The 14,346-nt window shown below is 41.5% G+C and overlaps 1 protein-coding gene across 2 annotated transcripts in view; it reads left to right on the forward strand.

Annotated features, from left to right (window-relative positions):
• Nucleotides 1-14,346, forward strand: part of bod1l1 (biorientation of chromosomes in cell division 1-like 1) — a 55,181-nt gene that overhangs the window by 38,728 nt on the left and 2,107 nt on the right. For both annotated transcript variants that reach the window (XM_063043419.1, XM_063043420.1), the window contains 3 exons: nucleotides 12,226-12,340; nucleotides 12,484-12,601; nucleotides 13,408-13,587. In XM_063043419.1, the coding sequence (XP_062899489.1) occupies nucleotides 12,226-12,340; nucleotides 12,484-12,601; nucleotides 13,408-13,587 (413 nt within the window). The remainder of the gene's footprint in view (nucleotides 1-12,225; nucleotides 12,341-12,483; nucleotides 12,602-13,407; nucleotides 13,588-14,346) is intronic.

A 14,346-nucleotide genomic window follows, 5' to 3' on the forward strand; every position in this document is an offset into this window, starting at 1 on the left:
TGAGGGGCCACAGTTTGAGGATAGAGGGGAAGCCTTTTAGGACCGAGATTAGGAAAAACTTCTTCACACAGAGAGTGGTGAATCTGTGGAATTCTCTGCCACAGGAAACAGTTGAGGCCAGTTCATTGGCTATATTTAAGAGGGAGTTAGATATGGCCCTTGTGGCTACGGGGTTCAGAGGGTATGGAGGGAAGGCTGGGGCGGGATTCTGAGTTGGAGGATTAGCCATGATCATAATAAGTGGCAGTGCAGGCTCGAAGGGCCGAATGGCCTACTCCTGCACCCATTTTCTATGTTTCTATAAACCCTTTTCCATTGACCACCTTGTTTTCTAGCCCAGTTTCCAATTTTGCCCCAATAGTGACATGGTCCTCTAGGGACTTGGTCTCTTGTCTGTCGTTGGTCGAGTAGTCCAGTTCATTATGCTCTTACGAATCTTCCATTTCTCTTTCCACTTGGTTAGCAGTATCTATTAACTGGCTGAGGAAGTGTAGGTTCCTTCTAATTTGATTTTGTTAAGCTAACCATACTGGCAATAACTGGCTTCAGGTCATCCATAAAGGGTGACTTAAGTGGGCTATAGTTAGAGTCCCCTGCTACCTACTTTGGTAAAAGGAATAAAGTTGTAGACTATGTTCTAAATGGGGAGCAAATTTAAAAATCAGAGATACAGTGGGGCTTGAGAGTCCTCGTGCAGGATTCCGTAAAGCTTAAGTTGCAGGTGAGAGAAGGACAAGGAAAGTACATTAAATGTTAGCATTCATTTCAAGAGGACAAGCATCTGAAAGTAATGATGTAATGCTGATGCTTTTTAAGGGACAAGTCAGATCGCGTTTGGAGTATTTTGAGCAGTTTTAGGCCTCTTATCCATGTAAGGAAGTGCTGGCTTTGGAGAGAATCCAGAGGAGGCTCATGAGAATAATCCGTGAATGTATGAGGAGAGTTTAATAACTCTGGGCATGTACTCACATGGGTGCAGAAGAATGAGGCAGGATCTCATTAAAACATCAAATATTGAAAATCCTAGATAGATTGAGCATTGAGAGGATGTTTCCAATAGAAGAGGATTCTAGGGCCAGAGGGCGCAGCCTCAGAATCTAAGGACGTCCCTATAGAACAGAGATTTGGAGAAATTTCTTCAGCCAGAGCATGATGAATCTGTAATTCATTGCCACAAACAGTAGTGGAGTCATTGGATATATTTAAAGTGGAGTTTGTTAAGTTCTCAATTAGTAAAGTCGTTTAAAGGTTACAGGGAGAAGGCAGGAGAATGGGGTTGAGTGGGATAACAAATTAGTCGTGATAGGATGGCAGAGCAGACTGATGGGCCAAATGGCCTAATTCTGGTCTTTTGTCTTATGGTCAAAAATTAATTGCAAATCCTATGATCACAGCAGTTTTGTTAGATGTTCATTGTGCTACAGGTCAATCAGGGCAAACCTGCAGCTGCAAACAAGTCAAAAGTAACTAAGGTACTGTAATTGTGAGTTTAACATAGGTACGTGAGCACATGCCCCCCTCTTTTAAGACAATAAGATATAGAAGCAGAATTGGGCCATTTGGCCCATCCAGTCTGCTCCGCCATTTCAAATCATCGCTGATCGGTTATTGCTCTTAGCCCCGACCTCCTGCCTTCTCCCTCTATCCCTTCATGTCCTTTCCAATCAGGAATCTATTAGTCTCTGCCTTTTATACATAAAGGCTTGGCCTCCACAGCTGCCTGTGGCAAAGAATTCCACAGATTCACCACTCTCTGGCTAAAGAAATTACTTCCCATCTCTGTTCTAAAAGGACGCTCCTCTTCTGAGTTTGTGTCCTCTGGTCTGAGACGCTCCCACCATAGGAAACATCCTCTCCACATCCACTTATATCAGGACCTTTCACCATTTGATAGGTTTCAATGAGGTCACCCCTCATTCTTCTAAATTCTGGTGAATACAGGCCCAGAGCCATCAAGCATTCTTCATATGACAAGCTATTGAATCCTAGAATCATTTTCGTGAACCTCTTTTGAACCTTCTCCAGTGTCAGCACATCCTTTCTAAGGTAATGGGCCCAAACCTGCTCACTGTACTCCAAGCGAGGCCTCATCCATGCTTTAAAAAGTCTCAACATTACATCCTTGCCTTTATATTCTGGTCCTCTTGAAATGAATGCTAACATTGCATTTGCCTTCCTCACCACAGACTCAAACTGCAAACTAACCTTTGGGGAATCCTGCACCAGAACTCCCAAGTCCCTTTGCATCTCAGTTTTTGTATTTCCTCTCCATTTAGAAAATAGTCAACCCTTTGTCACGTACCCTGTTACGGGTTAAAGAACCAGCAGAAATAGAAAACACTTTGGAGCCTGGTATTGCTATTAACTAATACTATTTATTAGTAACTACACAGTACATTAATATAAAATCACATAGATCGAACAGGTTAACAAAGATTTTATTTATATATATATATATATATATATATATATTATATATATCATGCTTCTTCAAGCCTAGGGGTAAATGGATATAGTCTTATGGTGATGGGTAAAGTTCAGTTCAGTTCGTGGTATTCAGTTGAGTAGTGATAGAGAGAGAGAGAGAGAGAGGTGTTTAGTTCTTCAGGTCAGCTGATGCCGTCGATCTTCCCGTTGTCCTCCAAAATCCTTTAGAAGTCACCAATGTGACCACAACAAGGGGACCATTTTGCTGTGGTGAGGTTATCAACCCAGGCGAGGGTTGGACACACGGATAACTTCCCACCAGTCACACCTTTCCCCCACTGCAGGAGCCACTGATCGATTCTCCTGATTGATCCTCCAAAAACCCACCTTTCTGTGGGCACAACAAAGCTCATCCAGTGTCCAAAATCATGTGTCCGTGTGTCTATCGCCTGATCTTGTATTTATCTCACCATGCTGAACACCAGCTGTCCATCAAGTAGCTCCCCCCCCCCCCCGTAAGAACACAGAAGCTGGCAGTGTCCTTGCAAAAGTGTAAACACACTGCAGAGAAACCATAACACCATCTCAAAGTAGTCTTCACCTCTCTCTCTCTCTCTCTCTCTCTCTCTCTCTCTTAATAACAAGGTGTCTGTGTTGCACAACTTGCTCTCTCTCTTTTAAAAGGTACAGTCCATAGAAAATATGAACCCTAGGGATACATAACACCTTTCACTTCTACCATAAGTGCATGACCATACACCTACTGACATTGTATTCCATTTGCCATTTCTTTTGCCCATTCTCCTAATCTGTTGTAATTCTTCTGCAGCCTCTCTACTTCCTCAAAACTACCTGTTCCTCTACCTACCTTCACATGGTCTGCAAACTTTGCAATAAAGCCAACAATTCCATCATTCAAATCATTGACATAGAACATACAAAGAATTGGTTCCAACACAGACCCCTGTGGAACACCACTAGTCACCGGCAGCCACCAGAAAAGGCTCCCTTTGTTCCCACTCATTGCCTCCGGCCAATCAGCCACTGCTTTATCCATGTTAGAATCTTTCTGTAATACCGTGGGCTCATAGCTTGTTAAGCAGCCTTGTGTGTCACCTGGTCAAAGGCCTTCTGAAAATTCAAGTACACAACATCAACCGATTCTCCTTTGTCTGTTCTACTTGTTATTTCTTCAAGTAATTCCAACAGATTTGTCAGGCAAACTTTTCCCTTGAGGAAACCATGCTGACTACAGCCTCCAAGTACCACAATACCTCATCCTTAATAATTGGCTCCAACATCTTCCCAAACATTGAAGTCAGACTAACTGGCCTATAATTTCTTTTTTTCTGCCTCTTGCCCTCCTTGAAGAGTGGAATGGCATTTTCAATTTTCCAGTCCTCCAGAAGCATTCCAGAATCTAGTGATTCTTGAAAGATCATTACTAATGTCTCCACAATCTCTTCAGCCACCCCTGTCAGAACTCTGGATGTATACCATCTGGTTCAGGTGACTGATCTACTTCCAGACTCTTCCCTTTCCCAAGAACCTCTCTCTAGTTATGTTAACTTCACACACTTAATGTTCCCTGACACCTGGAACTTCCACCGTAGTGTTAGTGTCTTCCCCAGTGAAGACTGATGCAAAATACCTATTCTGTTCAACTGCTATTTCGTTGTTCCCCCATAACTACCTCTCCAGCATCATCTTCCAGAGGTCTGATATCCACTCTCACCTCTTTTTTACACTTTATATATCTGAAGAAACTTTTGGTATCCCCTTTAATATTATTGGCTAGCTTACTTTCGTATTCCATCTTTACCCTCTAATGACTTTTTTAGTTGCCTTCTGTTGGTTTTTAAAAACTTGCCAATCCTCTAACTTCCCACTAATTTTTGCTCTGTTATATGCCCTCTCTTTGGCTTTTATGTTGGTTTTGACTTCTCTTATTAGCCAGGATTGTGTCATATTTCCTTTACAATACTTTTTCCTCTTTAGGATGTATACATCCTGTACTTTCGGAATGGTTTTCAGAAATTCCAGCCATTGCTGCTCTGCTGTCATTCCTGCCAGTGTTCTTTTCCAATCAATTCTGGCCAATTCCTCTCTCAAGTCTCTGTAATTCCCTTTACTTTACTGTAATACATTTGACTTTTGCTTCTCCTCCTCAAATTTCAGGGTGAATTTGATCATATTATGATCACTTGTCCCTAAGGGCTTCTTTTACCTTAAGCTCTCTAATCAATATTGGATCATTGCACAACACCCAATCCAGAATAGCTGATCCTCTAATGGGCTCAACCACAAGCTGCTCTAAAAAGCCATCTTATAACTCTCTAGAAATTCCCCCTCCTGTAATCCAGCACCAACCTGATTTTCCCAATCTACCTCCATATTGAAGTCCCCCATGACTATTGTAACTTTGCCCTTTTGGCATGCATTTTGTATCTTCCATTGTAATTTGTAGGCCACATCCTTACTACTGTTTGTGGGGGGCGGGGGGTGTCTGTACACGACTTGTTTCAGGGGCTTTTTACCCCTGCAGTTCCTTGGCTCTGTCCACGATGATTCAACATGTTCTGACCCTATGTCACCTCTTTCTAATTGATTTTGATTTTTTTTTAACCAACAGAGCAATGCCGCCCCTTCTGCCTTCCTGTCTGTCCTTTCGATACAACGTGTATCCTTGGACATGAAGTTCCTAGCTATAGTCTTTCAGCCATGATTCAGTGATGGCAACATTATACCTGCCTATCTCCAACTGTACTACAAGTTCACCTACCTTATTCTGTATGCTGCACACATTCAAATACAACACCTTCAGTCCTGTATTCACCCTTTTCGATTTTGTCTGCCTTTTACATTGCAATTCATCTTGTTGACTGCAGTTTTGCTCTCTATCAACAGCCTCTCCTCAATATACATTGCCTCCGTTTGTAAACCAGCTCGCTCATCTTCAGCACTATTATCTGCCTTTCCTACGATGATACTTGCATTGCATTATAGGCAGCTCAGGACACTAGTCGTGCCATGCTCAGCCTTTTGATTCCTAACTTTGTCTGAGGTCTTTACAACATCTGCCTCCACAACCTCTCCACTAACTGTTCTGACACTCTGGTTCCCATCCCCCTGCAACTCTAGTTTAAACCCCATCATGCAGCATTAACAAACCTTACCCCTAGGATATTAGGCCCCTTCAGATCAATTGCGAACAGTCCCTTCCTTCCCTGGAAGAGAGCCCAGTGATCCAAAACTCTAATGCCCTCCCTCTTATACCAATTCCTTAGCCACGTATTAAACTGTATAATCGTCCTACTCCTGGCCTCATTAACATGGTTAGCAATCCTGAGATCACAACCCTGGAGGTCCTGTCCTTAACTTAGTACCTAACTCCCTGAACTCTCTATGCAGAACTTTGTCACTCATCCTACCTACATGGACCTTAACATCTGGTTGTTCATCCTTACGCTAAGAATGCTGAGGACTCAGTCCAAGATATCCTGGACCCTGACACCCAGGAGGCAACATACCATATGTGAATCTTGTTCTTACTCACAGAATCTCCTGTCCATTCCCCTAATTAATGAACCCTCGATCACCACAGCATGACACTTCTCCCCCCACTTCCCTTCTGAGTCACAGAGGCAGACTTAGTGCCAGAGACTCAATCACTGACTTTCCTCTGTAAGGTCATTTCACCATCTCCCCCCCCCCCACCCCCGACAATATCCAAAGTGATATACCTATTGATGAGGAATGGCCACAGGGCTACTGTGCACTAGCTCCTTAATCCCTTGCCCTTTCCGCTTCCTGACTGTCACCCGGTTTCCTGTGTCCTGCACATATTTCTCTATGTGTCCTGTCTATCACCCCCTCAGCCTCCTGAATGATCCGGAGTTTATTCAGTTCCAGCTCCAACTCCTTAATGCAGTTTGTTAGAAGCTACAGCTGGATGCACTTCTTTCAGTTGTAGTCAGGGACACTAGAGGTCTCAGTGTCTTTCAACATCCTGCAAGAGGAGCATTTCACTCTCCTGCCTGACATCTCTACTGTCCTAGCTGAACAGATATAAGAGAAGGAAAAAACTTGTTTTCTTTCCTTTGCTTTCTCTGAGTGAAGTGAAGCCTCTTTACTGAAGCCTCGAAGAACGGTGGCCGCTATGCTTCCCCCTGCCTTCCTTTAATTTGCTCTTACTAATCAATCCCAAACGGCAATTAATCACTGTTGAAAGGTCTTTTTTTGCTGCTGCCTTTTATCATCGGGCGATGGACCTGATTGAAGTCCCTTCCTCTCCAAACTTACGATGTCCGGACTGACTGCTGGTCAAAGCTCTTTTCTTTCTACTGCAAAATCAGTCAGACCAGTTCCAGATAGGGAATCTGCAACCCACGTTTCAATTTTACAGAGAGAGAAACCACAAAATTATAGTACTAAATATACTAAGTTACCAAAGTCAACACGCAAATTCTGCAAACATATCTGGACTCTAATTGAACATGGTGGTCTTCATTCTAGGTTTGATATCTTAGCAGGATTATTTCATCCTGTTCTTCAATGTGGCTTGTAGCTGTGTGAAAGTCATAGGCACATCATATATAGCTAGGGTACCTAAGACTTTTGCACAGTACTGTGTTGTCATTGTGGAACGGATCTCAGGATTGTATACTGCATATGTACATTGATAATAAATGTACTTTAAGAGCGAATTTATAAATCTGGCAGGAGCAAACAATGTTAGGAATAGCAAGGGTGGAGTGCTGCAGGAGGTGTATGAGACAGGAGGCAGAGAAGGATGGCCAAGGGGTAGGGGGTAGTGTGGGTGCAGACTCACCTCGCCCTGAGACACCAGGTAAGGTCATTAATGTCTCTAGTGTTGCCCGCACCCCCACCTTCCGCTTTTCCCAACCATGATTCCCCTCTCCCTGCTACCTTCCCACTCTGGGTACACAGTAGAGACCCGTATCAGAATCGGGTTTATCATCATTCGCATGTATCATGAATTTTTTTGCTGCAGCAACAGCAGTTCAGCGCAAATCATAAAATTACTACAGTACTGTGCAAAAGTCTCAGGTACCCTAGCTATATACATGTGCCTGAGACTTTTGTACAGTCCCGTATATAGCAACACTATGTATAATTTGGATCTGTTTATAGCTACTTGCTGCTCATCAGAAATTGCAGAAAACATCCATGTAATAACCATCAGCTCACAGGAATTTTGTTCTGTGTGTTTGTACCATAAAACTAGTGGTGAAAATGAAAAATGCACCATTAATTTGATTTACTTTTTAGACTGCAAGACTTAAGAGCAGAATTAAGCCATTTGGCCCATCAAGTCTTCTCTGCCATTCGATCATGTCTGATTTAATTTCTCTCTCAACCCCATTCTCCTGTCTTCCCCACTCCCCGTAACCTTTGATGCCCTTACTGATCCAGAACCTATTAATCTCAGCTTTTAAATATACCCATTGATTTGGCCCCCACAGCTGTCTGTAGCAATAGATTCACCACTCTCTGACTTTAAAAAAAATCCTCCTCCTCACTTTTAAAGGGATTTTGTTATATTTTGAATCTGTATCCTCATCCACTCTAGACCTTTCAATATTCGATCATAGAACGTATACAGGCCCTTCGGCCCACAATATAGTGCCGACCCTCAAACTCTGCCTCCCATATAACCCCCCACGTTAAATTCCTCCATATACCTGTCTAGTAGTCTGTTAAACTTCACTACTGTATCTGTCTCCACCACTGACTCAGGCAGTGCATTCCACGCACCAACCACTCTTTGAGTAAAAAAACCTTCCTCCAATATCCACTTGAACTTCCCACCCCTTACCTTAAAGCCATGTCCTCTTGTATTCAGCAGTGGTGCCCTGGGGAAGAGGCGCTGGCTATCCACTGAATCTATTCCTCTTATTATCTTGTACATCTTTATCATGTCTCCTCTCATCCTCCTTCTCTCCAAAGAGTAAAGCCCTAGCTCCCTTAATCTCTGATCATAATGCATACTTTCTAAACCAGGCAGCATCCTGGTAAATCTCCTCTGTACCCTTTCCAATGCTTCCACATCCTTCCTATAGTGAGGCGACCAGAACTGGACACAGTACTCCCAAGTGTGGCCTAACCAGAGTTTTATAGAGCTGCATCATTATATCACGACTCTTAAACTCTATCCCTCGACTTATGAAAGCTAGCACCCCATAAGCTTGCTTAACTACCCTATCCACCTGTGAGGCAACTTTCAGGGATCTGTGGACATGTACCCCCAGATCCCTCTGCTCCTGCACACTACCAAGTATCCTGCCATTTACTTTGTACTCTGCCTTGGAGTTTGTCCTTCCAAAGTGTATCACCTCACACTTCTCCGGGTTGAACTCCATCTGTCACTTCTCAGCCCACTTCTGCATCCTATCAATGTCTCTTTGCAATCTTTGACAATCCTCTACACTACCTACAACACCACCAACCTTTGTGTCATCTGCAAACTTGCCAACCTACCCTTCTACCCCCACATCCAGGTCGTTAATAAAAATCACGAAAAGTAGAGGTCCCAGAACAGATCCTTGTGGGACACCACTAGTCACAACTCTCCAATTTGAATGTACTCCCTCCACCATGACCCTCTGCTTTCTGCAGGCAAGCCAATTCTGAATCCACCTGGCCAGACTTCCCTGGATCCCATGCCTTCTGACTTTCTGAATAAGCCTACTGTGTGGAACCTTGTCAGATGCCTTACTAAAGTCCATGTAGATCACATCCACTGCACTACCCTCATCTATATGCCTGGTCACCTCCTCAAAGAACTCTATCAGGCTTATTAGACACGATCTGCCCTTCACAAAGCCATGCTGACTGTCCCTGATCAGACCATGATTCTCTAAATGCCCATGGATTCTATCTCTAAGAATCTTTTCCAACAGCTTTCCCACCACAGACGTAAGGCTCACTGGTCTATAATTACCCAGACTATCCCTACTACCTTCTTTGAACAAGGGGACAACATTCACCTCCCTCCAGTCCTCCGGTACCATTCCCGTGGACAACGAGGACATAAAGATCCTAGCCAGAGGCTCAGCAATCTGTTCCCTCACCTCGTGGAGCAGCCTGGGGAATATTCCGTCAGGCCCCGGGGATTTATCTGTCCTAATGTATTTTAACAACTCCAACACCTCCTCTCCCTTAATATCAACATGCTCCAGAACATCAACCTCACTCATATTGTCCTCACCATCATCAAGTTCCCTCTCATTGCTGAATACCGAAGAGAAGTATTCATTGAGGACCTTGCTCACTTCCACAGCCTCCAGGCACATCTTCCCACCTTTATCTCTAATTGGTCCTACCTTTACTCCTGTCATCCTTTTGTTCTTCACATAGTTGAAGAATGCCTTGGAGTTTTCCTTTACCCTACTTGCCAAGGCCTTCTCATGCCCCCCTTCTTGCTCTTCTCAGCCGCTTCTTAAGCTCCTTTCTTGCTTTTCTATATTTCTCAATAGACCCATCTGATCCTTGCTTCCTAAACCTCATATATGCTGCCTTCTTCCACCTGACTAGATTTTCCACCTCACTTGTCATCCATGATTCCTTCACCCTACCATTCTTTATCTTCCTCACTGGGATAAATTTATCCCTAACATCCTGCAAGAGATCTCTAAACATCGACCACATGTCCATAGTACATTTCCCTGCAAAAACATCATCCCATTTCACACCCACAAGGTCTAACCTTACAGCCTCATAATTTGCCTTTCCCCAATTAAAAATTTTCCTGTCCTCTCTGATTCTATCCTTTTCCATGATAATGCTAAAGGCTAGGGAGTGGTGGTCACTGTCCCCCAGATGCTCACCCACTGAGAGATCTGTGACCTGACCCGGTTTATTACCTAGTGCTAGACCTAGTATGGCATTCCCCCTAGTCAGCCTGTCAACATACTGTGACAGGAATCCGTCCTGGACACACTTAACAAACTCTGCCCCATCTAAACCCTTGGAACTAATCAGGTGCCAATCAATATTAGGGAAGTTAAAGTCAGTTTAACTTCAGTTTCAATGATAACCTTCCTCGTTCTTCTAAACTCTACTGAGTACAGTCTCCTCATACCCTTTTGGTCCTGGATTCATTCCCGTAAATCTGGACCTTCTCCAGCACCAGCACATCCTTTCTTAGATATGGGGCCCAAAACTGCTCACAATTCGCCAAATGTGGTCTGATTAATGCCTTATAAAGCCTCAGCATTACATCCTTTTCTATTCTTGTCCTCTGGAAATCAATGTTAAAATTGCTTTTGCTTTCCATACTGCTGACTCAACCTGCGAGTTTTAAGGAGTCCTGCAGAAGGACCCTTTTCACCTTTGATTTGTGAATTTGCTCCCTGTTGCTGCTTCTCTGCAAATTCTATCATGTTTATCAGTGATAAACCTTTCAGTAGCAATAAAAGTAAATATATATTGGAGTGCTGGCAGTAGTTTGCTGCATTTTTTGATTTCAGTGAATGAGAAGAATTGGACTCGCATTTAGGAGATTAAATAATAAGCCATGCTAGGCTGGAGCCTTTATAACCACCTGGATAATTGTGGGAGGGGAGCCTTTAAGGTTGGTGTGATGAGCATGTTAAAGTCTGTGGTCACGTGGTTTTCTACACAGTTGAATGAAGAGAGCATCATGTTGGATTCACTAATGAAAAGCACTGCCAAACGCTACCTAAAGTTCGGCATTGAGGATAGCTGGTGTAATTACATGCTATTACAAGTACTGAGTGTATTGGATGATCCTGACTGCTGGACTGTTGAGAGTTGCCAAATAACAGTTACTGATGCAGTGCAAGAAGTTTAGTTTTACACTTTATATATCAGTGCAAGTAATTTTAGTTACTGCACGGCCACACGGCTGAGAGGGAGCAGTGCCCAAAACATAGACCAATATCATGTAACATTCCCTGTCCTTAGAAGAATATTATGTAACCAGTTTTTAGGCCATCTTGGTACCTTCTGAGGTCACTAAATCTGACTCAATTTAGGTATGCCAAACTAGTTTATGCAAGCACACATAATTTCCACAAAGTTTGTTAACTTTGATATTATGATTAATGGATTTTTATTTTTATGTTGGGAGAGGACTCAGCATTTGTTCAATGTTTTGATATTTCTGGTTGTATGATGCGCATTAAGACCCAGTTAATTCGGCAAGAAGAAAGACCTCCTTTCCTACGCTTTATCCATTTTACTCTGTAGATCTGTTTTGTGAAAATATATACATTAATTAGCATATGTTGTAGGAACTTGCAAGGCTGATTTGATGATTAAGTAAAATAAATTGCTATTGCCACTTTAATTTTTTCACTTTCACGAATGTACAAAATTAGTCATAGTCTGACATTGTTTACTGTTTTGTCATTGTCATATTTTATGCATTAGGTATTCCAATAATTTAAGGTGAATATACTGTTTACTGCAGCTTAATAATATAAGCAAGCATACAAACTAGTTTGAATCTTGTCAACTTCCAATAATTGCTTCTTTGTATAGAATATGCATTCTGGTAATACCTTTTATGTATAAAACCTTTTGGTATTTTGCACAATCACACTTGAGGTTTTGAAAGCTGAGTAAGCAGATCGCAATATAGTATTGACTGAACTATCTAAAGAGCTTCATTAATTACGTCGATATCCTAGCAGATCAAAACTTTGACTGCAAAATGGTGATTTAGTGGTATTTATATTTTTGCTCCAATGTGTTTTTTTTTTAAAGGAATTGTATACAAAAATATCAATGCAACTTTTCCTTCCAAAATAGACTGGGGAATCTGTCACAGGTGCTAGAGAGCAAAGTTCCACCAAAAACGAAAGAAAGCCCAAGCGCCCATACACTCCAGTAGAAAATCCTCCTAAAAGGAGACATCTTCATTCAGGTATATTAAAGTACAACTCCAACTTTCCATTTTTGAGGGATGGAGTAGCGAAGTGAGACCTTTTTATTGGAAACATCTTAAGAATTTAAGCCTTTACCTACCGGTATTAAGACATTGTCTTGCTGTGTTTTTAATACTATAAGAGGAGAGATCTGCTGTAGTGGGTGAACCTGTTGAAGCCACACCAGGTCAAGCACAAGAGGAGGAGGAAAGTCCAACACAATCGCACGAAAAGACAACAAAAGTTGAAGATAAAGCAAGGTAGTTTTCTGTTCTAGCTTTTTTAATCTAAATATCTGCCTTCAGTTTAAAAAAAGTTAGTACTTATATTGTTAATTGTGCAATTGCAAGAATACTCTTCATTTAAAGAGCTTCAGTGATAGGATGTGGCATGAAAAAGCCAGTTATCATCTGGTGCTACCAATTGGAGATAATTCAACCTATATAGAGGGATTTGTTTGCTAAATTATATTTGATGTTTATGGCAGAAAATTCTTTTTGTCCACACCTTGGGGAAATCCCAACTCACTTGCTTATGTAATATTAGATGCAGTGTATAGTAGAAAACATGAGAAATGTAAAGTAATAACTGGATATTAGATTAGGTATTTGAATAATTAAATATTTAAGCAAAAAATGTTTATCTTCTGTTAGTGTCTCTTCCATATAGCTAATAAGTGGTTGCCATGATTTAATATTCCTTGCTGAAATATTGCAGTTCAGTTTGCATACAAACCCCAAATTATTCATAATACTGCAGTAAATGTGTGCCCAGACTTTCTTAGGTTGTCACCAATTCATTGTAAAAACTTCTTATTCACCATTTTGGTACCAATATATAGTGCCATTCATTTTGGATGGTGCATAAATAATTATCAGTTAAATTCACAAGTACTTATTTGGAAAATATAAATATAAATGCAGAAGTGAATGTAATTTAACAGTAACAAACTTGTACAGATACTATGACTCAAATCTCTTCCACCTTTGACCTATAGTATCTTAATTACAAAGTGTGTATACTTGTGCATTTTCAGTACTTACAGTTCTGATTTTTTTTCTTTAAGAAACCTGACCAGTGATGTAAGTAGCCAGAATAAACCAACCACTCGTGCAGCTAAGAAAGTAAGCAGTCCTGAGCATTTGTCTGTAACTGAGCAAGAAAAGCGTTCACTGACTTCCACGAAAGACAAACCAACAACTGATTTAAAGTCGGGAAAATCTCCAGCGCCAGTATCAGTTACAAGGTAAAGTCATCCCTTAAATCCCACTCAGTGTAAATTTAACATGAAATTTCTGACTTTATTAATTGTGAAGTCAAATAATGCACACGAGTTGGATATCAAAACAAGGAAATATTTTGTTGAGTCATGGGACAGCAATGAGGTAAACTGGCCCACTGAGTCCACACCAACCATCAACCATCAAGCATCCATTTTTATACTAGTTTTCCACATGTCTTCAAGTCTCCCTAACTTACCCCTCCCCCAATACTCTGGAAAACTTATCCACACACTAGCTATAATTTAGAGACCAACTAACCCACCAACCTGCATGCCTTTGGGGTGTGAGAAGTATATCCGAGCACCCGTAGGAAACCCAAACAGTCACAGGGAGGATGTGCAACCCCATACAGGTAGCACAGGAGGTTAGGATTGAAATTGGTTTGTTCGAAATGAGGCTATACCACTCTGCTGCTATCCCTCTTCAGACCACTGAGTTTTCTAATTCAAGATTGATAAAAACTCATTTTATTTGTATTTGCTATTGATATGATTACTGCTTTTTATAGTCTCTAATGTGCATTATTTTTGTCAACTATCACAGATTTTCATCAGATAAAAATTGCAAACTGTGTTATTCTAAAGTTTGATATTAAAGCAAATTTTGTATGAAAGTTCAAAACATTTTCCATTATTAACAGATGTATACCTATGTATCTAATGTATCCATGGCTTTCTGGTGGTCTGCTCCAATTACATAAAGAAGTCGAAAGTGATATTTTA

This window comes from Mobula hypostoma, chromosome 3 (assembly GCF_963921235.1).
Source record: "Mobula hypostoma chromosome 3, sMobHyp1.1, whole genome shotgun sequence".
Taxonomy (NCBI): domain Eukaryota; kingdom Metazoa; phylum Chordata; class Chondrichthyes; order Myliobatiformes; family Myliobatidae; genus Mobula; species Mobula hypostoma.